The 24,588-nt window shown below is 37.6% G+C and overlaps 2 protein-coding genes across 6 annotated transcripts in view; one reads left to right on the forward strand and one right to left on the reverse strand.

Annotated features, from left to right (window-relative positions):
* raf1a (Raf-1 proto-oncogene, serine/threonine kinase a) overlaps positions 1-5,512 on the forward strand; it is a 15,675-nt gene extending 10,163 nt beyond the window's left edge. For all 5 annotated transcript variants that reach the window (XM_084917426.1, XM_084917427.1, XM_084917424.1 and 2 more), the window contains 10 exons: positions 124-148; positions 1,502-1,617; positions 1,768-1,885; positions 2,030-2,114; positions 2,273-2,449; positions 2,527-2,573; positions 2,699-2,817; positions 3,132-3,263; positions 4,048-4,182; positions 4,276-5,512. In XM_084917426.1, the coding sequence (XP_084773552.1) occupies positions 124-148; positions 1,502-1,617; positions 1,768-1,885; positions 2,030-2,114; positions 2,273-2,449; positions 2,527-2,573; positions 2,699-2,817; positions 3,132-3,263; positions 4,048-4,182; positions 4,276-4,410 (1,089 nt within the window). In that variant the 3' untranslated portion in view covers positions 4,411-5,512. The remainder of the gene's footprint in view (positions 1-123; positions 149-1,501; positions 1,618-1,767; positions 1,886-2,029; positions 2,115-2,272; positions 2,450-2,526; positions 2,574-2,698; positions 2,818-3,131; positions 3,264-4,047; positions 4,183-4,275) is intronic.
* Positions 5,513-12,513: 7,001 nt separating this feature from the next.
* syn2a (synapsin IIa) lies at positions 12,514-24,330 on the reverse strand. Its single transcript, XM_084917430.1, has 11 exons — positions 23,748-24,330; positions 18,276-18,333; positions 18,074-18,165; positions 17,583-17,739; positions 17,296-17,385; positions 16,398-16,460; positions 16,134-16,276; positions 15,970-16,044; positions 15,197-15,299; positions 14,888-15,034; positions 12,514-14,703 (listed from the first exon to the last, which is right to left on the reverse strand). The coding sequence occupies exons 1-11, from the start codon at positions 24,086-24,088 to the stop codon at positions 14,569-14,571; spliced, it is 1,404 nt and encodes a 467-aa protein (XP_084773556.1). The 5' UTR covers positions 24,089-24,330; the 3' UTR covers positions 12,514-14,568.
* Between the last annotated feature and the right edge of the window lie 258 nt (positions 24,331-24,588).

Below are 24,588 nucleotides of genomic sequence, written 5' to 3' on the forward strand. Positions count from 1 at the left end.
CTATCTGCATTCACATCTCTTAGATGTACTGTCAAACCATGAGTGACAGCACAGCACAAGGCCTGGTGTTTGCACAAGCTAACAAAACTTTGCTTGTGGTTTTTTTTTTCTTTGTCTCTTCAGGATGCAATGCGTGATCATGACTCTGGTAAGTCTGCATTTCATTAGCTTCATGTCATGTACTTTTGTGTCTTCTTCCTCACTTCAGTTTCCTATTTTGTTGTGCAAAACAAAAAGTTCACAAATTATTTTGACTAACTGAATATCTCGCGATCTCCTGCTCCCTCTAGTGTTTTGTTGATATGCTCACTGAGCATTAACTACCATCATGCATGAAAAGAGTAGGGATGGGAATTCACAATTTCACAATTCCGATTCCATTTTTGATTCTGTTTAACAATTCGATTCTTTATATCGATTCTTATTTTTTAAAAAGGAGAACACTAAGGTCGATTAACTTAGAACTTTGTTTTATATCTTCTCTTTGAACAAGATAGAAATTTAGGAGTAGCATGGCCTTACAAACCCAACAGTGAGATATTAAGAGATCCACAGCCTTCGATGGGGTGTCACGGGGTCCCCAGAAAAAAAAAAAAGTAAATGTAAAATATTAATAAAATAAATATTCTTCTGTTGCAATAACAAAGTATAACATAAATTATTCTGTAGCAATTACACAAGAATATCCAGTAATGTCCCTGCCTACAATTAAACACATTCACTTACCGAAAATCGGGAGCATCTGCTGTGGCAAATGGGTGCAAGCCTTTGACCACAAACTTAGTCATTGCTCGGTGACATTCGTCTATCCTGGCCTGAAAGGAGACACTACCGGGAGACTGCAGCGAGAACTGCCAGCATCTGAGCCAGCCAGACTCTGTCACTCTCATCGTGGTCATCTAAATGCAGCGCACAGTAATGGCAGGTTTTGTAATAAGGCAGATCGCGCTAACATAATATGCAATGTTAGTTGATTATTTACCTGCCGTGTTAACGGGAGAGGACGTGCCGCTACTGCTGGGTTGAGATTCACGAGTCCAGAGCGGAATTAAAAACACGACATTCATTTAAAGTTATCGCATGTTTTGTGAGCAAATGCTTTTGCATATTCGTAGTGTTTCCTCCCTTTAATGAAATATCTACTTTTCAAGTATTGCAAGTTGCCCTGTTGTCATCCGTTCTCGTGAAGTATAACCAAGCTTTTGAGCGTTTGTGCCGCTTAGGCGCCGTGTTTCCTGTCAGGTAAATGACGCTACGCAACGTGGTGATGTCATTCGAGGCGACTGGAATCGATAAGGGAATCGTTTGCAAAAATGGCAAACAATTCCAATTAATTGAAACAGTGGGAACCGGTTCTCAACAAGAACTGGTTTTCGATTCCCATCCCTATAAAAGAGTGAACTTGATGAGATGCCTATATAACACATAACCTGGATCCATATCATTCACTAAGTCTTCTATGCTTAATTCCTATATACTCTTTTGCTTTGTATTCCTGAAGCGGGGAGTTCACCCAACCAGAGTCCTACAGGCTGGACCCAATCCCAATCCAAAACCCCTGCACCTGCCCAGCGAGAGAGGGCCCCATCCCTCAACACTCAGGACAAAATTAAAATAGTAAGCTTTGTTTTTTTTGTCATATATATTTAATGATGTCAGACAGTTTGGTGCACTCTTGATTTCCCCTTCAGAATGAAATCTTATGATAAAGGTGTATTTCTGCTTTGTATGACATCAGTTGCATCTTTTTGATTCCTGTTTACTCAGAGGCCTCGGGATAAGCGTGACTCCAGTTACTACTGGGAGATTGAGGCCAGCGAGGTTTATCTGCACTCCCGCATTGGTTCCGGCTCCTTCGGAACTGTATTCAAAGGAAAATGGCATGGTAGGAATGAGCTGCAGATGCTACGCACCATCAAGTGTATCACTTCCTAGAGTTTCCTGACAGAAAAAATAAACAATAAGCAGAGTGAATGCAGAATTGCTGGTCATACGAGTTTTGTGGATTTCATTATTATTTTTGCTGTAGGTGATGTAGCAGTAAAGATTTTAAAGGTGACAGACCCTACACCAGAGCAGTTCCAGGCATTCAGAAATGAAGTGGCAGTCCTCAGGTGAGAGTGCATAAAAATGTTTTTCTTACCAGCATTAAGATTTTCAGGTGTTTTTAATATTTTATATTTTTTGACTTCTTATTGAGTCATCTACATTTCAAATGTTTTTCTAATCTTTGATATGGTGATTTCCTCTTCCTTTCTGCATCTGGTCACAGGAAAACACGACATGTCAACATCCTGTTGTTCATGGGTTATATGACTAAGGACAACCTGGCCATTGTGACACAGTGGTGTGAGGGTAGCAGCCTCTACAAGCACATACATGTCCTGGAGACAAATTTCAAGATGATCCAGCTCATAGATATTGCCAGGCAGACTGCTCAGGGCATGGAGTAAGTTGTACAGAATCTCACTTCACAAATCAAATCAACAATAACTGGGATATAATTATTTTTTTCTTCATTTTCAGCTATCTTCATGCAAAGAACATCATTCACCGAGACATGAAGTCAAACAGTATCCTTTCTATTGGTTTTTCAGTGTCTGTTAATGAAAAAAAAAACCCCCAAAAAACCCAAAAACGTATCACCTGGTGTACAGGATGTGTTTTTCCTCAGTGTAATTCCTTGACTGTAGTGCAGACATTTTCTTGCATGAAGGGCTAACAGTAAAAATTGGCGACTTTGGTCTTGCTACGGTGAAAGCAAGGTGGAGTGGCTCACATCAGGTCGAGCAGCCTTCTGGATCCATTCTTTGGATGGTTAGTAACACCATATGGTGCTGATCCAAAGTTACATTTTTTAATTATCATCTAATGATGCAATTATCATCTTTTTAAAAAAATTATCATAGATTATATAAAGCATTGGAACAAGCTGGGACTGTCAGTCATTGAGGAATAAGATTATTTTAACTATGTTAAAGTTTGAAAGTTCATCCCTAAGAACTTAATTCCGCTGTAGCAACAAGTGGGCTATATTAAGGGACTTGATGAGTTGTGATTAGATAGTAGCATTAAACCAGCTATTCATCTATTTAAAAAACCTGACTTGGTTTCTTTTTCTATGTTTACAGGCTCCTGAGGTTATCCGGATGGAGGATAATAATCCTTACAGCTTCCAGTCTGATGTCTATTCCTATGGAATTGTTCTCTTTGAGCTCATGACGGGAGAGCTCCCATACTCCCAGATAGGAAATAGAGATCAGGTAAAGATGTTTAAATGTATTACACTAATGGTTTAAGAGTATATCACTGCATCTTTGATGACATTAAAGCACTTAAGTCTCTTTTGTCATACAAATAAAAGTCTCTTGGCTAGAACATTGATTTTGTTAGACATAGTGTTAACTTAAGGGTTCCAGTGCTGTATGCCTGCAATCAGACACATGTCTAAGCTGTAGCTCTCTGCAAACCTAGGCTAGAAGGTGGTGGAAAGACACTGTGTCACTGTCTGAAGGGGGTTGTGGAGCTGGCCCAAGGCCCACTGTGGAACAGAGGCGAGCGCCATGGAGCCACTGGCCTAATTTTAGACCCCGTAACACAACCCAGTATGTGTGTGAGAAAAGGGGAGCATGGGTGTGCATATGTGCATGTTTAGGTGTTTTTGTCCTCTCGTAGACCATGAGTCCTGCCCTGGGTCATATGTGGCGTCTTACTGAATTTACTTCACTGTGTTTGTATTCAGATTCAGTTAAAACCTTTGCACAGTGCACCCGTAAATCTTATGATCCACTATTCTTTTCTGTTCTCCTTGATACTGTAGCATGACTTTGAACAGTGCTGATCTGGCAGGCACATAGAGTACGTGTCATCCTTTATCTCTGCAGCATCGTGTACTCACGCCATATCTTTATCTGCAAGATGGACTGATCAAGCACTGATCAGTTGTCCACTACAGATGTACTGGCTTTAATCAAATTTTCAGTTCTAAAATACTTTAAAATGTGATTGCTGTTCTACTCGGTCTGCTATTTCTGACTTTCCTGTTAGATTATCTTCATGGTGGGAAGAGGCTATCTATCTCCAGACCTCAGCAAGCTCTATAAGAACTGCCCCAAAGCCATGAAAAGGTTGGTGGCTGACTGCACCAAGAAGTCCAAGGATGAGAGGCCACTCTTTCCACAGGTGAGCTACTCTCATGGCAGTTGTAGATCATCAAGCTCAATTGTTAGCGTTTTGTTTAACCCTGTTTAAATCTCTCTTTTTTTAAAAATTTAGATCTTGTCCTCCATTGAGCTTCTCCAGCATGCCCTCCCTAAGATAAACCGCAGTGCCTCAGAACCGTCCCTGCACAGAGCCACTCACACTGAGGATATTAATGCCTGTACTCTGACCAGAGTGCCTGTTTTTTAGAGGCTCAGACAGCACTACCCTTCCTCCTCGGCTTCCGCTCACGCACCTCCTCTGCCTCATCGACTTATATGAATTAGCTCAAACATTCAGTATTCCCAAATTCTCCGTAAAGATGCTAATGTAGCTCGACAGACATATATCCAGTCATACAAGACATGCATACATACATGCTAATCAGTAAATTGTGTAAGAAAAAGAGGAGAGAGGGAAGTGCATCTGCAACTATGGAAGGGATTGATTAGTGTTGGATTGCATTTGGATGTACACATGAAGAGGATGGCATAAGATACGTCAAGGTGATGTCTTGGTTATCACCATATATATTTTAAATGTATGCCAGGGCTTCATGCTGGCATTGGATTTGGTATAACTTGTAAATAAATGCACGCACACCTACCTAAGACAACCATGAATGGACATTGAAGAAAGCTCAAGACAGATGTTTCTCTCAGTTTGGGCTCTGTGATGTGAAGCCTGTTCTCCTACCAGAATGTTCTGTTCTCTGATGAAAATGACTTTTTAAGCTTACCTGCCTTAAGAGGAAATGAAGCCTGGATTAAGATCCTGCACAACTTCACCTCCTCCTGTTATCACAAAGCAGTTGGATGTAGTCCATTTAGTTGCACAGTAGTAGTTGATTTATATTTTTATTTTTTTGCGTTGTCTTAAATGATAATGGAGTAGACGTGGGGGGATTTTTGTCTTTGTTTTTGTGTTGTTGTTGACTTCTTTTAATTGTCTTTATTTTTTGGGGTCCTTTTGGATGAATTATAGTCTGTCAGACAGCTGGCATATGTGATGTTGGATACATGCACATTTTTCAAAGCAAAAGCAATGGATATGTTTCAGCAGTCTGCACAAAGGTGTCATACCTCTGAGTAAACAGATACCCACACGTCTTTATCACTTCTTACATTGTTAGGTTATGATGAGCTGGACATTAGGCAGTTGTCTTAAATATTTAAAATTCTTTGGAAACTAATTTGTATTTGGTTACCATGTCACTTTCAGGCAGTTAAATGTTTTATTGTGAACTTGGTGAGAAAGTTGTTTATTTGATATTTTAATAAAAATTAAGTTAAATTCCTTTGCCAAAATAGACTATATGGATCGTCTTTGTAACTCATATGGACATGTAGGTAGTTCTGTGAGATTTTGGACCGTAACATATTTTATTAATTGTTTTTTGCCTCCATGGTGGGTTTTTCAATCACTCATGTGTGATAGAAGTATAGACTTTCAGCTTTAATACAGAAATTTGTATTAGCTGTTGAAGAATTAGTCATTTTTATATACAATCCTCTACTTAAGTGAATGGACAGTTGACTGGGGAGCTGTTTCACCTGTTACTTCAATATTCCTTGACAAGTTAAGCTGATAGAAGATTATTTCAACTTGTATTTATATACTGTTCATTAGAGCACAAAATATGCCAGTGAAAGAGGCCATCATTAAACTGAAAAACCAAAATAAATCACAAAACTTTTGTAGGAATCTGGTACAATCTTTACAAGAAGAAATGCACAGGCCAGTTCGGCAACTTCAAAAGGCCTGAAAAACCACAGACAACAAAGTGATTGCAGAATTTTATATTTTATAAAGAAAGACCACAATATCTAACCAAGTGAAAAATACTCTTGAGGCAGATGTGTCATTGTCAAAGTCAATTAAGAGATGGCTTCATGAATGTAAATAGAAACTGTTGAAAACAGTTTAAACTAGTTGCTCTGAAGAACTGGAAAGAGAGTTTAAACTTTGCCAGAAAACCTCTAAGAGCCTCCACAGCTCTGGAAAAAAAATCTTTGGCTAGATGAAACTACCAGATTAATTTGTACCAGAATTTTAGGAAAAGAAGTGTGTACGAGAAAAAAATCTACCACATTATCTGTCAAACATGGTGGAAGCAGTCTTCAAGGATGGGCATATAAGGCTGCCAATGAAACTGGTTCATCAGTGTTTATTGATGATGTGTACAGGGTTACACACCCTGCTCAGATTCAGCCAAATGCTGCAATGCAAAGCTAATTGGGGGGAACTTTGCACTGAAAATGGATAAAGACCAAAGCAAACTGTAAAAGAAACTCGAGTGTTTCAAGCCTGAGAAATGTTATGTTCTTCAAGGGCCAGAGCATGGTTTTCAGTTACTGAAGACAAAACAAAAGGCAGAGACACAAACAAGAAGCAACAGAAACCAGCTGGAGTGATGCTTATGGGTTCTAGACTTCAGGCATTCATTGAGTGAATTTTCATGAAGGTTTTAAAAAAATTCTATGTATATTTGAAATTATATTAGTTTGTCCAGTTACTTTTAAGTCTCTGAAAATGGGGGATGGGGAGGAAATGTACAAAAAATTGAAGCCATCCTTCAGCAGTAAATTTGATTTTTGCTAAATCTTTTGAATTCAAGCTGAAAGTCTGTGCTTCAATCACTTCCCAATAGTTTGATTTAAAATTCACTATGGGAGTGTACAGAGACAAAGTTACAAAAAAAAAAGACTCGACCAAAACTGCATATTGATTAAAAATACTTTTAAGTCCAGCAATGAAAGCAGGTGATGTAGACATTATTATTATTGCCTTAGTTCTTGTTCACTAGCACAGCAAAATCCCACACATGTGTAAGAGTTTGTGGCATGTTTGCTGTAGCAGTGGCAACGTGCTGCAACCTCACAGGGGATACAGTCCAGACACGCCACCAAGGGATTCCACCATTGGCTGATGACACTGTGAACTGTATAGCCACTGGCAGACTCAGTGGAACAACAATCATTCAGCAAGGGAGGGACATGTGGTGGAAAGAGAGAGGACAGTTATTTTGTTTTAGTGTAAACATCCAATGTGCAGTTCCTGCTGGGCAGGACCACCTAATTGGTTTAGTCCCAAGAGCAAATTTATAGTAAATATAGGGGAAAAATGACCATGCTCTAAATGTGGAAAGTTTTGTTTGTATGTGGCCCTTTGCATTGAAGACAGCAGGAAACAAGAGGGAAGCTCTTTGAGTTCTTCTTTTGTTTTCCTTTAAATGATGCCCAGCACAGGGGGGAAATACAGAATGACGTGATCAAAGGTAGAACAACACAACAAGAGCAAACTCTTAGGTCAACCACTAGTCATCTATTTTTACAACTGCTATATGTGTTTATCTGTTCTATTTCTGCAACCTGATAAGCCACACAAGCTGGTTAAAATGAAGTCAACAGATCCTAACTGCCCTACTTTCTTGGCTTACAATAGCACCATCTACTGGTTTTTCCTAGGTGTTTATAGTTGTCAGTAGAGGAAGATGTAATGTCATCAGAAGGTATGTACTTTATCACAAAACATCCCTACTGGACAAATATAAATTGCGATATCACGATACAACGCTGCATTAATATTTTTCTGATGTAGCAGGGTGAGATGAGTCTGCAGTAGTTTCCTTTAAAACGACTACTTTAGACAGTTTAGGTATGTGGGTCCAAGGACCGAAATGTATCTTCTTCTCTTTTTTTCTTGGTCACAAATTTTTTTTAGGTTAAATTTATTTATTTATTTTGGTAGAGATGTCCTCACTCATAGACATCTGAATTAACCGGATAATCTTTTTGGTGAGGGCTCACATGCTAAAAAGGTTGAAAAGAACGTTATTCATTGCCAGTGCACAAAAGAGTATTAAGAAAAAAAATATTGTTTATTTGTGAATAAAATTGGAATTTTGTGCTAAAATTCAAAATCCTTTTTTAAGAAAAAAGTTGAAATGTGGAGATTAAATCTGTTGTTTCAAGTCAAACATCTACCACAGATTATACATTCTATAAAATGCCTTGTGTGCATGAGTTAGTGAAATTGTACTTCAGAATCCGTATTGGTAACAGGGAAATATAGGTTTAAACAGACAGAAACTAGAAATACTTTGAGGTAAAATACAGTTAGAATACAAGCATTTGAACTTGTAACGTAATGTAGTGTAATGAACTGCCACTGTAAGTATAAAGAGAGCAACATAATAGCTGGTCTACAAATGTTTTTCCAAAACCTTTTAAGAAAGAATATGAAACCTATTAAATCATCCAAAGCAGAACACCAGAAGCCATCACTGCCCTTTAGACAGAGCTAATGTAAGAAAAAAACAAAACAAAGCCTATTAATAATGCTTTGTGATGAAAACTGTCCATTAAAAAAATTCACGAGGAATCAATCATATGTGGATAAGCCATGGATCACAAAGGGAATAGAGAGTGCATGTATAAAGGACGATGCACTATAATAGGATGTTTTTAAAAGTAGAACTAAGTAAAATACATTAAAATAAATAAATATTTAGTGACTCAGTGAAAGGGAATAATTACAAGATCTTGACACCCTAACTAAAAAAGTTGTGAAAAAGCAAACTATCCTAATTACACTGTAAAAATAATATAGATAAAACTAAAGATCTTAATAGTTAACCTGTTCTTTTTTTGTAATTGTTGGCTATAACTTAGCTAATGAGATTGTGGAGTAGAGGAGATAAGATGTGAACTTATGCGAACTTAGGAAACATTAATTTAAAGAAAAGCAATAGTAAGGACAAATATGAAAAGGGGTGTATATCTATTCGAGGGGTAAACATGTGGAATAACTGTGACAAGCAAGTAAGACTGTGTAGTTCAGTATCTACATTTTTAAAAAATGTTTAAAAGTCAGATGGTAACTAATATCATTGTTTATGAAACATTTTATTTTTAAATTTTACACCATCTGATAATTATTCTGAAATTATTATTTTCTTTGATCTTTGTTTTGGGAGATCTAGTTCAATAAAAAATGTTGCCATCTGAAATATGCTTTAAGTAAAAGGGGAAGCTGTAATAACCTTAAACTCCAGTCTACACCTTACAGCCTCCCCACAAAGACAGGCAGGGCACAACAAGATGTATTTTTCTCCGCCATTAGACTAATGCAGTTTCACAAACGACCTGCAAACATGTCGTACCAATCTTTGATTTATCTGACGTTGTCTGCCAGACAGCTACTTGCCTTTCTCTTTCAAGGGTTTTACCTTCAATAAATAATAAGTAATAATAAATAGAAAGCAATTCATTTCCTTTTTTAGCTGCATAGTTGATCGCTGTATTCTTGTGATGCCAGTGAATGTATTCTGTGAAAAATTGAAGGTACACTATGCAGCTCAAGTGGCTGGTTATGCAATCTTACAAACTAAGACACTATATATAGTCTTTTTGTACCTCAACTCCACCAGCAGATGGCAACAATAAAGCTCAATATTTCTGTTCCTTTAGTCTTCAGTTGATTTACAGAAACATAACCAGTCATGTTTGAACAAGGGCATTCTAGATCCAGCTCTTCACATAAGACGAAATATAACTTTTCATGGTCTTATATTATTGTAAACTGAATAAATTTAGATTTTTATTTGATAATAATATATTTGGTTTCATTACACATTTAATATATTTTTATTAGGTTTAAAATTTTAAGTAGGACACAAGTAGGATGTCACGTTCGGCATTTGTGGTGGTAATGTGTTAGTAGTTTTTAATTAATTAATCCAAAAACAGTCAGCTTGATTGACAGGTCTGATTTAATTTAATTTATCCCCTTTATTCACATTTTTGCGAAAAAACAAAAAACATCTATTTAACATGTTAGAATTGGGTGCAATTAATGACTTTCAGAGATGCTGCTGTTTATTACAGGTCACTTTTTCCTTCATTAGTGGTGATCCACTGTGATCTTCACCAGATGGTCAATGCAGCGTGCCCCTACAGGCCACAAAGTGTTCGTGTTGAGCAGCAGCTTGGCAGACAGCTGGCAGGAGTCTGGACAGAAGCTCCTCAGCTGGAGCTTCAAGAACCCACATTCATTCCTCTTGAGTTCTTCAGAAGCTTCAACCGGCCAGGTCAGTCTGCTTGTAGTGAGGAGAAAGGACCATCTGTAAGTCTGACAAATGCTGCCTGTGGAACATATTTTATCTGTGGGAGACAGCTAATATTTGTTCAAACAGATAAAATTAATCTGCTGTGTGAATATTGATATCTTCTAAAGTAAACAACAGACTTGATAGTCATCTAACTCCAGTAGAATTCATAGCAAAGCTATGCATCTATTATAATGCAGGATGGCTTCTGCAGCCATGTCAATTATTCATGGATCATCTGTTGGCAGAAAAATTTATTAGTGCTGACTGCTGTTCTGTGCAGCCACTCATATCAGGAAGAGAATGAACACACCACAGCACAAATTAAGTGAAAAGAATGAAATATTATGTTCATGAAGACTTGATATAAACCTATTTAAGTATAGTTAAATGTTTAAAAATTTATAGAATGCATATTCCAAAAAGTGTTGTTGTCCTACTGGAGAATTTTTCTTTCTGCTCACCTAATCTGAATCTGAGGTTGACACCGAATGTGTTTTTGTGACATCAAAAGTGATTAGCCAGGCATGGTCTAACAACCATGGTCTGCAACATGCAACATGTATTCTGAAGACTCCAGGGTTAATCTTTTCAATCAGACAGCAGATGCTCTGTTATTTCAATCTTTCAATAAGAAAACAGGACTAGAATGAGAATACAATCTAGTCCTTACTACTACTCATTACTTAATGCATAAGAAAGCTTAATAAGATACAAATAGTGGAATACTAATACAACTGAGCTGTAAATACAAGCGATGCATTTTTGTCCAAATTTTCTCACATACACCTCAAAGGTATGAACAGAGTTACAATTAAAAATTCTCCTGCAACCACTTTTTATGCAGAGTATTTTGTAATTATTGTAATAGTCATTTTATATCACCAGAAGACACAACAATGCAAGGTGCAAAAAGTACATATATGTCTATAACTGTAATATTGATGATAACAGGTGATGCTAGTGTATATAGGTAAAATATAACACTAGCTTTACAATCAGATAATCGAAAGTAAAATGTCCTCATAGTTACACTTGAAATACATTCACTGTGGGGAAAAAAACCCTTTGAGATTTCAGCAATTTTGTGACGATGCAAAAACTGAAAATGTACATTTTCATGTTTTCAATTCTTTATTTATATCGTTTTTCTATATCTTATATCTTGTTATGGTAGGCCTCAGAACACCAGGCACTTTTCTGTTTATCTTGCAACATGTTGAATGATACAGGTTGAAAATTACTTTTTTTTTTCTTCAGAAAATAAACTTCCTGTAGTTGCAGATGGGCTGTGTCTTCACTGAAAATGCAGAAAAAGCGCATTTCTTTCATTCCAGAGGCACTCCTTAGAGATTGGGATTTACTGAAAAACAGGAAAATCATAACCTTTTAGGTGCAGAGTCAATCAGCATGTGTGTGGTTGTGTGTGAATTCATGCAAGAGTATATTTGCTCTCTGAATAACTGAAAACCAGAGCCCTGATGTGAGCATTGATGGCAGAATCTATGTATTCCTATTTCATCTTTGGAGGTCATTGTGGTTTTTCCTCACTGTCATGCTCTTTTTTAGTGGTTTTGGTGCTTCATAGCTCTGTGTAGATAGGTAGAAGTGTTTTTATGGAGAAACTGAAGTGTTGGCTTCAATCCTGGAACTTGAGTGCACTGAAAATATTAAAGTTTTTGAATCTTAAGTGTCTACCTTAGACTTTCTTGGTGCAGTGTCTGAAAAAATCTGCTATGCTTTGTTTTTTTTTTGTTTTTTTAAACACTTTACATTTGAGGATGAGCTTTAGAGCAGGTGTTTGTGAAAATAATAATTATGATTGTAAAGTGTATCACAGCTATGGAGACAAAATGATAAATGAAAGCTTCATATGTGTTCATATGTAGAGTAGCCAGTTCTCCATGATTACTGTTTTATTTATTAACTTGTCTGATACAAATAAAATATCCCACATTCTCAACATGTAAGACAAACAGCACAATATGAAGGCACAAAGCAGAGGAGATGTGTTATCACCATCTCTTTCACAATACAGATATAATTTCATGCATTGGAAGCATCGCAGTATGTGCGCTTAGCAGCTGAACTTTTGCCCACTAGACTGTGTAATTTAGATGAGTCTGTCATATTACCCAGTGTTGCCATAATGAATAAAATTATTAAAATATCATCGTAACACATACGAGGACACAGACCAAGCATGTATTGCAAAGGAAGCTTTATTGCCAGTGACAGAGGTTGAATTTCCAGAGAGGAGTTTTTTTCCCCTCTACAATATATTGTCCTCTGATCTTGATACGAACAGCTCAACACTGGCCTCAGAAGTACCACGGTCTTTAACGCATACAGTTCACTAGGTCTGAAGACACAAGTTCCACCTCAACACAGTGACCAAATAATCACAATCACCGACCAAGGCGTCACCATGCAGCTATTACTGATGGGGTACCTCTGCATGTTCTTCCTTTGAAAATCATTGTCATGGCATACTTCCTATTGAACAGAACAACACATCCAATAAGCCGCAGGCATGGCTTTTACAAGGACACGCTCACAGTTACAATGGCACTTTATACAACTTAGAAAAAGACTGCACACAGAACTTGCTGAACATGTTTTATACTGTTGTAACAAACAAATTGTTGGAAAATGGTGCGGATTTATTTTTTACAGTTGATTTGGTTGCTTTTTAGCTGTTACACCATTTATTGTATTGGATATACGAAATGGCTTCCACACAAAAGCCACTGGACAACGATCGATTGTGTAAAAAAAAAAACCCCAACAACCCACTTGTCTAAACACAATTGAATGCATGGATGGCTATAGCTTTGTCGTATCAATTTGATGATTGGTTGGATTAAAAAAAATACATTATTGTTCTAAAAGAGTCAAAATGAATAAATAAATTATTGCAATTTCCAACATCTCACAGGAATCTTTGAATGGCAGTAACGGGAACACAGTACTACTACCGGAATCCAGACTAAATCTCAGAGCACTTGCACTGTTGTCATGGCAACACCTCCAATGATAGCTGATCTCCAGAGTGAGAGTAAGGAATGGAGGGGGCAAATCATACATTACACAGCTTTTTATTATCAGAAACAATGTCTGCCTCCACACAACAGCTTGAATGCAGCGTCAGTTCACTGCTGTGTGACTTACAACAAGCAATTTGAAAACATAACTGTTATCTTGGAGCGCTCTGCTCTGATTAAATTGCACACTCCGTGTGACAGCCGCAGAATTAACGGTCTCATCACTGGTACTTACGTTGTGGGTTACTGGAGTGCAAAGACTGATTAAAAGTAACCGATATGTTCTTTGGTTCAAAATATATAGAAGTTGTCTGTAGACACCTGCACACCTTCTGCATAATAAAATCATCAATACATCTTAGACTAATTCTATTATCGATTAAATATCTATTAAAACTCTGTATAATCTCTTTTCTAGTGAAACTAGTAATGAAAAAGAGAAAAAAAAAAGATTTTGGATAGGCAATATACTGTATGTCTCTACTGTATGTCTACACTTTATCCTGTACAACTTATAATATGCATTTCTTATGACACATTCACAATGCATGAATCACAGGGAACACAGCTTAGATAAATACAGCGGTGTAACAGCGATGTTACGTGAACATCCCACTTGATCAGACATTTATAACTGACTTGCACCTGCCTTTCTATCAATCATGCAAAACAAATTAAAAAAACTCTATTTATTAGTATTAGTACGAAAATAATCACTACTACAACCATACACACCCACTGTTTACATATTGAGATATACACAAGTTTCAAACTGTACAATCTTCCACAGTTTGAACAATATCTAAAGGTACACACCAAAACAAAAAGAAAAGGGGTGGGAAGGGCAAATGAAAGATCCATAGCTGGGTTAAACGAGTAGCACAGAGCAGCACCGAACTCAGTGTAGGCACAATCTGCTTTTTACATCATCAACAACAGCCCCAAAGAAAAACCACAGCTACTGAAACACAGGTGTCCTATAAAAGCACACTTAAATCAACAGGTCAACAAGTAGACAGTACGTTTTGACACTGCATAGAGTTTAAAACACAGTCCAGGCCAGCACTCATCTGTACTGAGCTCACGCCACCAAAAAATTTGACTCTAGCTATGAGCATCCACACACGCACACACACATACACACGTCTGTGCATGTGTTCAGCAGGTACATCGCTGTTATCTAGACTCTCAGATATCCCCATTCTACTGGGTTACTCAGTTGGCCTGGACTGGTTTCGGACCCACTGCAACGCCATTACAGTCAAGAATGTACTGCAGACAACCTTGAGGCGGGCGCCCAGCACCGTTCTTGGTGGGTTCACCAGTAATCTCTCCCTTCTGGCCGGTCCCCTAAAAACAGAATTTTTTTTTTAGGAATTTACTCATTCAACAGTTAATTGGTGAAAAATTATAACAGCTAAATATTTTTTTACATCTTATAGTACACACCACTGACAATATTCAAAAACATAAACAAAAACAAAACTAGCACAACGCTACTGCTTCTAACTGCTGTGCCTGTGTGTTGCTGTACCTGGGATGGTTGTATGGTGGTGGGTCTCTTGGGAGCATTAGCTTCTTTCTCCACTAAGTCGTTCATTTTTGCTAGCACCATGTCTGCAATGAGCTGTCGATCCTCAGCCTGGTGTTCACCTACCAGCGGCATGGAAGAACCAACCACCTATGACAAGTGGAAGATAGTTACAGTAGAGAGACAGCAGAGGGCAGTGTCTTGTAAAAAGCTTTGCCTAAAATAAAAAGTGTGACATTCATGTCAAACAGTATATTCAGTATGTTTCAAATGCACAAGTTCACTTTTAAACATGACAGTCTAGATTCCTACCTCAGTGATGTAGTCTCTGCCATCTTTCCCATGGATAGCTTTAACTGCACAAATATCCAGACCCCCGAAAATCTCTGAGCAGGTGTCAACCCACATCTTGTACCTAACAAAAAAAAAGTAACTTGAAACCAACTAAATACATTTAGGCATACAGACATTGCCAAGATGAAATTTAAGTTGAGCAACTCTAGGCAAAAATGCTTTGTTGATGCCAAATATAGGAAGAGAATTGCCAGAGTGTTTTGAGCTGAGAGAGCCAACAGTAACTCCAATAACCATTCTTTGGTTAGGTATGAAGAAAAGGATCTCTGAATGTACAACACATCAAACCTTGAAGGACCAGGTGTCACTCATGTCAGCTAAGAACAGGAAACTGAAGCTACACCAAAACTAAAAAATAATGCCTGTCTGATGAGTCTTAATTTCTGCTTTAATACTTAGATGGCAGGGGCAGAAACAACATGAAAACATGGATCCATCCTGTCTTGGATTGATGATTAAGGCTGGTGGCAGTGCAATGATCAGGGAGTTTTGGTGTAGCTTCAGTTTCCTGTTCTTAGCTGACATGAGTGACACCTGGTGCTTCAAGGTTTGATGTGTTGTACATTCAGAGATCCTTTTCTTCATACCTTTATTTATTTAATTAAAGGCCTTTAGTACCAAGTGAATACCATTTAAACACCACAGCCTACATGAGCATTGTTGCTGACCATCTATCCCTTTATAACCACAATGCTTACATAAACATCAAACACTGACTGTAGCATTCTCACCTATCAGTCATGGCCACTTGTTCAAGCATAGCTGAGCCCGTGTTGGTCTTCCAGTTACCAGATATGGAAGTTCTCCTGATATGGGTAAATTGCACAAATTAAAGCAATGTCAGCCCATCTTCTGTTTTATTTGTAATGCCAAGCAACAAAAGTGTTCTACATACATGTAAGCTTTGTAGTCGGTGCCAATCTTCTGGATTCTGATATCGTACTTGGAGTCAATGAGAGGCTCTGTGGTGGTGTAGGTCTGGGTAAGAGCCACAACACTAGCTATGTCCTGGAACTTACTGTGGTTGTCCACCTTCACCTGTGCACAAAATGATTAGACAGAAAATAGTAAAATATTGAAAAAAGATAGTTGTTTTAATGAAGAGTATATCCACAGTCTGCATACTTTCATATTATTGCAACAGGAACAACCTGTATACCTTTCCAATACCAGAGTGGGCGTGTCCAATCTTCACAACAACAGGAAACGATGGCATGCTTACCTAAAGTAACAAGTTATAATTTGAGTTGACTTGGTGAAGCTTAAAACAGCGCAAATAATGTATAAAGTAAGAAATAAATTGCTTCCAAAAGAAATCTGTAAATTGTTCATAGAAAGAGAAGGTGGGTATAACTTAAGAGGGAAATGGAATTTAAAAATACAAAGAGCTAGAACAACTGTAAGAACTATGTCTATCTCAATTGCAGGAGTTAAATTATGGAACAGTCTAACAGAAGAAATAAAAGAAAGTAAAAACATAAAACAGTTTAAAGTAAAATATAAAAACCTAATTTTAAATAAGTATAAGAATGAAGAAAACGGGGTTAACCCAGGACGGTAATGTTGTTGGTAATGGTGTTGTGGTTCTTTTTTGGTTTTTTTGTTTTGGTTTGTTTGTTTTTCCATAACTTGTGTATCTGCAAATATACACATTCTGTATTTTTCATATGAAAGAAACTATACTGTGGTGGGGCTTGCTAATTTCTTGTTTTTGATTTATGTATGTTTTGTTTTGTTTTGCTTTACTTTTGTTTCATATGTTGTTTGTTTAATTTAAGACTAAAAAAAAAAAATAATTAAATGAATGAGAGGTAAAACTTGAGGGGGTAGGGACAAATAAGTAAATACTTCTGCCTACTCCTTTTCAAACAATAATGGAATGATATTTTGTAATGATTGTGAAGGCACATGTTTGAAATGTTTGAAATAAAAATGAACTGAACTGAGTTACTTCTTACGTTATCCCTTCACACATTAACAAAGTTTTTAATGTCAATAACAAATAAAAACATTTTCAATTTGTGCAGTAAAAATGGGGGAGATGACATGGTTCTCACCATCTCCTTGTAGTTTGGGTAAAAAGTCTGTTCGATCAGAGGGAACTTCTCAGGACCTAACTTTCTGCAGGTGTTGATAAGCTGGGCAAACTGCACATGCGTAAAGGTAAACAGACATAAAGAAATAACCGACAAACATACAAAAGTTGGAAATTGTTTCACAGAATTTTTTTAAACAATATGAAATGCAATCCAGAACCAGGGCATTCAGAAAAGATCAGTGTTTTCATCCATCTGCCTGCTACTATTGTTCTAAGTAAACCACTGCCTGACTGCTGATTGCATACCGCCCACGGCTTGTCACACAGGTTGTAGATGGACTCGAGGGTATTGATGCTTGGCACACCACCATACTGCAGGCCAATGATCAGGTTGCGAAAATCTTCATTCTGGGTCATACTGAAGGCATGTTGACGAATGAGGACAAAGTCTGGCTTGAATGACCTAAAAAATAGAATTACAGCATAGATGTGGCGAGAACTCACCATAAAAATGACAGGCTGTTTAAAGTGTTGATAACAATGTAGATAAATCAGACTGTTAGTGTATATATATTGATTTAAAAAAAGAAAGCAAAAGTGACTCATTTTGTTAGATTAACTGGTGAAGATGAACTATGGGATGTGAAGTAGATAAGAAGTGTGCAAAGTAAAGGGCTGCATGACTGTATGGTTAGATGTGACTTGCAGTCTAAAGTACTTTGAGTACAACTAGAAAAGTGCTACATAAACAGCACTTTACATTGAATCTTCTCTGTGTGTGTTTGCATGTGTCTTACCTGACAACCTTGGTACCATTTCTCAGAACCTGCATGTTAACATCGCAGGTTCCATTTGCATGAGCTATGACATTGATCTCGTTGAATTCAGCCTAGGGAGTTGATCGTTAGAAAAGAGAACAGTGCATTTAAACTTATGAACTCGCATACTCTGCACTCAAAGCGTACTTGCAATGGATTTAATTTGGCTGATGAATTGTACCTGTTCCACTTTGATGTCATAATCCCCAAGTATTTTCTTTCCGCGGAATAATTTGGCCCTGGGTAAAAAGAAAGCATTAACTTTAAATGTAATCACAAATACAACAACAGGATTACAGAGATTTCCAAAATAGATTCAACTGACTGCACCTCTGAGTATAATGATCATATTAGTTTTGGATCATAAATCACTGCTCAATATGTGCAAATGTGTGAAGTGCATGAAGTATTACAATCCAGACATGTCACTTTGTGGTTTTCTAACTGCAGATTTCCAACACCTTTCCCCCTCAATCTGGCAGGGACATCCATAAAACATTACAACACTTAAACAACTGTATTTATAAAGCCAAGCCTTACACAGTCTACACAGAGGTGTAACTGAGCATTTCTGACTGCTTCGTCCAGTAACAGTGGTGCCTACGGGGATAACACGGATGATGCAATGAGGCAACATTCACTGAATTCAAAGATTTTCAAAATGGTTGCACCTTTCAGACTTGTAATTCAGCTCTTAAAAATAAATGTGACACCCCACATTTTTCGTCACCCGGATCACTGTTGAAGAGGAAGTCTTATCACAGGGTTTTACGATTAAGGTGGATCAGTGACCAAAAACTACACATGGATGAAAACTGCCAAAGCCTCATAGCGATTTTGCGCCTATTATTTCTGTGTCTCTTACTGATATACAGGGGATGGCCCAGACAAGATAAGCTGTGGCCACAGATACTACTGGGACAAATCAATACTAGGGAGAGCACAAATAAAGATCCTTCCCTCAAGCTGCCATTGTTAAGCTCGAATTTTGGTTTGAATTTCCACAGGTTCAAGTTCATACTAAATCTAACCACCAGCTACTACAGTGCAAGTGTGCTACATAAATTATTATAGCTATATTCAAAGAAAATTTGTAGACAATATGACATTATGACGCATGATGTAAGTATATTTTGCAAACATGTTTTTCACTTCCTACTTGGTCTTCCTTTTCATTTGCATCACCCTCCTGTCACACAGGGAGGAAAAGCTGAATAATTCATTCAAAATGTAATTAGAGTATTGGGATCTACTTGGCTGCTGAAGAAAACAAGCATTAAAATATGAATCACCGCTCTAATATTTAGGAAAATGAAGAGCCTGCTTTGCACTGCAATGAATGCTCTCTGCCAACCTACACAAAAAAGATATTATTTCCAAAACATGATCCCTGAAATCAAGTACATCATGCACGATAAGTTTTATTTTGTACAAATAAGCTTTTTTAAATTAATATTTATAATAATAATATTTTTTTAGCATAAGGAATGACTGTATAGAAGAGGTGTGGTTATGTGATTGATTCATGGTTTTTCACTGTGCAAAGAACGTCTCAGCTCAGCACACTGAAAAGGCCACCGAAGCCAGACATTTAAAGAAGTGATCTTTCAATGCACTGCATTAATATGCATTAGAATGTGGCTGTCAGCTCGCAGCAAACAGATTCTCTGGTGTCAAGTTTAGCTTTCGTCCAAAAACCAATGACTTTATTTTTATATAAAACTATATTTATTTCTTCCTTTGGATTTGACTGCTGGCTTCACACCTGCTTGGTTTGAAACGAGGAAGCATGACAGTAGATGTTTACATGGATCATTGATTTGTAAGAATCAACAGGGGTTCTTTTGACTTGAATTAAACATGAGATTAAAAAACAAATAAGAAATTAATGTTTTGTTTTCAGTGATAACGCTTTTAAAATTACTTCAATCTGAAATATAAATAGGAAAAATTAATTATAATTCTTTTTATTTTAACCCTTTAAAGGCCAATATGTTTACATAGCTCCACAAAAAACTAAAATAATTCATTTAATTCAACGAGAGTTTGATTATTATTTGTATTGCACCACACATAAACCATTATCCAACATCAATAGTGACACACACTTTCTGCACTAATGCTCATACCTATAACTATGGCTGCAGCACAGCTGCATAAACCACCTGAACAAGAACCAAAATAAACTCCAATTTTGTTTTGATTCTTGCTTATGAGAAATCTTTGAAGCTGTGAAAGGTTACCCATGTAGGATCAAAAATTTTGTTTTCAATGGGGTATTTCTTGCCCTTTGGATAAAATGTGGCCGTTTTTGCATAGCTTAGCCATTTTAAGCTCATTTAAGGAACTGAGACAAGAATTCTAACATTCTAACATTAAAAAAATTAATATCCTCTGTCGAATATGAGCTATATTCATTCAGCACAGCCAAAATAGCATAAAAATATAAAATGGAATGGCACACAATGTCCTCAGGATCATCTAAGGTTTAAGGGGATGCTGGTTTTGGCTAAATGCTGTAAAACATTTGCCAAATTAAAGATTGCTATGAAAGACATTTTTTCAGATGAGTCACTGAGGGCTTGGTAAGCCAGAATCCTTGCTGAATGTTAATGTCTTATTACTTTGCTTGCGTAACATTCACTCTCACATATTGGCAATGTCTGAACTAGATTAAGCTCACAGCATCTTCTTCTGATATCAGATGAACCAGTAGACTAATTATTTTTTGGGTAATTTTTAACATTGAGCAATTCAATTAAAGAAATGCTGTTTCTGAAACTGAGCTACATTATATAGTGTGTGCAAGGAACCAAGGCATCTCAGCCATTAGGCTGATAAGTAAGACAGTGAACCATCTGCTCCTCCTGTCCTGTAAAAGCAAATTATAGCACAGCCTTCCTGGAACAAAATAAACAACTCTTCATGACTGACAGCCTCATCTAACAAGTCAAACACTGGCTGAATAACAAAAAGCATCAGTCTGCGCTCTGACCCTGGTAAACACCCGGATTTTACGACACACTGTAAGTATTCTGCTTAGCTTGTTGTATAATGAAGAGAATAGAATGTCTATACTAATATCTGCTGTTTTCTCTATATTCCAGATTTCGTGTCATTCTACGCTTACTGTGATTTCATCTTTGCCCAGCTCTGGGTACATAAAAGACGTGAGATATCTAATAATAAAACATATAAGTTACAGGCAGTTAGATATGTTACAGAAACGTTCAGAAGTGAAAAATGAAAAAAAATATATAAATTGTTGGTATTAAATGTTTTCGAAAGTAAACAGAATTTAATGGTTGATCCTTCTCACAGATGCAATTAGCCTGGAGACATCTCTTGATTTCAGTTGTGTCCTGGGCCAGCAGGTTCTCATTAATCTTCCTTACATTTGCAGCAGTGTGCAGACAAAAGTCTGGACATCCTGCCACACAGTGAGCATGTAAGCAATACAAAGCAAAAACTTACACTGTGCCAACATGGCAAAGGAAAACAAAACATGTATTAATATAAAAACATCTATTCTGAAGCTTTTTTCACCGAATTGTTCTCGGTTAGGGTTTTTATGCTCTAACAGAATGAGTACAAAGGCTAAACAAAACAAAGCAATCCCAGCCTACACTATGTAAACTGATTTATACTGAAATAGTGACCATAAATCACTAGACAAAAGGTCCCATAAAACCTGTCCCAAAGAAACAAAACCTAGTCAAACATGTAATACCTCCCTCGTGGTGATATTGAGCAGGCCTAAAAAAAATAGATGCAGGCTTAAGAAAGAGGAAGCCCTTTGAAAGCTGATCTCCAAAGTGGCTATGCACTAGATGCACATTGCAACAACAGTAAACTGCACATGTTATGAACACATCAAGCTTCAAAATGGATTTATCTGCAATATAGGTACAGTTAGGGCAGATAATTACCTAAGGTTTTTACACAGGAGTTTCTACATATCAGCTAGTGTTGTATACTGACAGTAAATATAATGGCACATCCTATCAGCTCAACCGACTCAACCTACATTATCTATAAGAAGGGTCTTTGATGAAGGGCAAAACTTTAGTTTAATTTACTATATCTTGTTTCTGTGCCAGATATGCAGAGCAATATTTGATCTTCCTTTCCTCTCATAAGAAATATAGAACAAGTGAATATAAAAGCTGGCATCCATCCTGCTGACGAGGGTCTCATCTTATTAACAACAACGATCAGGGTTTCTAATCCATTAATGGCCAGTCCTGCACAAATAAACACACACACAGTGGCATTTAGCTAAGGTTGATACATGATATAGAACAACGGTAACATATTAACCTTCTGAGACATGATGTGTTGACAAATTTTACCATGCTGTCTACCTATTACTGTATTTCTTCAACTATTGGTGTTTTCATCCATCCAGCTAAAAATTTTCTTAACTGCTTATCCACTTTAGATACACTGGGGGGCTGAAGCCTATCCCAGCTGATTTGGGGGAATAATAGACCTTTGAATAAGGTGTAGTCTATGAATATGAATAAACATGTATTTTCAGCAATGTGAATAAACAAATTTCACATTGCTGAAAATATATGTAACTGCAAGATATCTTATGTGTATATGTTTAAAAGTAAAGCAAGCTGATTTTTTTCATTCTTTTTAACTGTATACTCTGTGGTATACAGTTAAAAAGGCATCAAAGGCATTAAAGAGTTAAGTTTCAGTTCTATGCTTTCTATGTCTAGGTGGTAACTGAAAATGACTGGATATGCTGCAGTGAAAAACATGCCACCAGCGTAAATAAATGTTTGTCATGTGGTGAGAGAGTTACTCAAATATATTCTATTGTTTGACAACACGCAAAGTAATTTCCATATAAATCCATGCATACACTCATTTAGAACATTTTAAGTCCTTCAAGCAGTCGACTGACAAAGATGCTTGCTTTAAGCTACCTCTGACTAAGATCCCCTAGGACACGGCTGCCAGTACAACTGCTTAATGCCTTAAGGTTATTGAGGTTAAGGGTTGAGAAACATAACTATGTTATACATTTTAAGGTTGGACTCACAACTAGAGAGACCCTATGCACCATAGGTTTAATTTCTTGTCATGCCATGTGATCTTCCATCAGTGAGCAGGGGGAAACCCCATTAATTGAGGGGAAGCACTGCAGTATTAGAAATAACATGCAGTTCTCAATGCTGCACAACCTGTGGAACACCATTCCTTTTTTAAAAAATGGTGAAAAATCACATTCCAGTGCAGTATTTCACCATTTTTAATTAATTAATCAGATTTTTGTACAGACAGATGCAAAACTAAATAAAACGATTAAACAAAGCATTTGCATTTATTACAAAAAAGAGCAGACAAAGGACATTTAAAGTCCTCCATCTTAGGATAATGGCATTACTGCTGAGAATCAGTGGATTGTTTTTGATTAAGTTTTGGCTGCCTGAGTGTATTATTCTGAACACAGGCATGGTGTAACATCAAACCACAGCAGCACTCCCCATTCATCTCTGCAGGGTGCTTGATAGAGATGTTGTTTCAGCAGTTCTTTAACCATTACCTAACAGCTATATGGCTGGAACACAGAAACAATGCCTACAGCAGCATATGAATGACACAACATGAATGATATAAGAGCAGCATTTTCTCTTACCACTCCTGTTGTGGTTCATCAATGACCAGGAGAATTTTAAACTTCTTAGGTGTCGTGACTTGGGTCTGCTCCACTAGCCCTGCAGAGGCAGCTGTCTGCTTAACAACGTTGGTAATGGAACTGAAAAAACCCGCTCCTGTCGACTGAACTGGCTGGGGTTTCCTCTCTGGAGCAGGGGAAGTGGCTGGAGGTGTTGGCCCAGATGTCGGAGACTTGGCAGGGGTGTTGGAGGCAGGTGGAGGAGGCTGAGCAGGATCGGGCCTCTGAAGGTCTGTCATGTAGCCATTGGGCAGGTTGGAGATGAACGTGCTGTCTGAGAGACGCCGACGCAAATAATTCATGGCTGCAGAGGAGCAAGAAGAAGAGTCAACAAGCACTGGGTGTGGAAAAGTATTCTGCCGAGAAGCCCCTGTTCTCAGTGGTACAGCTGATAATGGCTGAGCTCTCAGTGCAAACTCCCAACAAATGTATTCCCTCTCAGCTCAGTGGAGCATCCTCGAAGCTCCCCCTCACTGGCAGTGACGCTACACTCTCCCATAGCCAATCACTTTACCCCGTGCTTTCCTCAAGCATTGCAAATGATGCTCTGGCTGTGCCTCTCCTTCCTGCTATCGCCCTCCACTCTCTCCTCTCTCTCCCCCCGGCATGCCTGCCTTTTCTACCCCTCCCCCATTTTCTATTGCCTTAGAGACGTCATCCTTTTTTGAACCAGAGCATGAAAAATAGAGGGGTTTCCAGTGAAAGTGCAAGAAGGTGTACTGTGTACTACATCACCCTCCCCTTACTCCTACTCCCCTTGTTACTCAGGTTCACCCTGTCCTCTGTCTGGGTGCTGTTTTTC

This window comes from Perissodus microlepis, chromosome 20, assembly GCF_051167445.1.
Source record: "Perissodus microlepis isolate ML-2025 ecotype Zambia chromosome 20, ASM5116744v1, whole genome shotgun sequence".
In the NCBI taxonomy this organism is placed as follows: domain Eukaryota; kingdom Metazoa; phylum Chordata; class Actinopteri; order Cichliformes; family Cichlidae; genus Perissodus; species Perissodus microlepis.

Excerpts from the sequence above, each read along its gene's own strand:
- syn2a (XM_084917430.1), bottom strand. The coding sequence starts at position 24,088 with ATGAATTATTTGCGTCGGCGTCTCTCAGACAGCACGTTCATCTCCAAC. Across the intron at positions 17,740-18,073 it reads AATGGTACCAAGGTTGTCAG|GTCATTCAAGCCAGACTTTG; the intron begins GTAAGACACATG and ends TCTATTTTTTAG. Across the intron at positions 15,300-15,969 it reads CAAGTGGCCATGACTGATAG|GTACAAGATGTGGGTTGACA; the intron begins GTGAGAATGCTA and ends TTTTTTTGTTAG.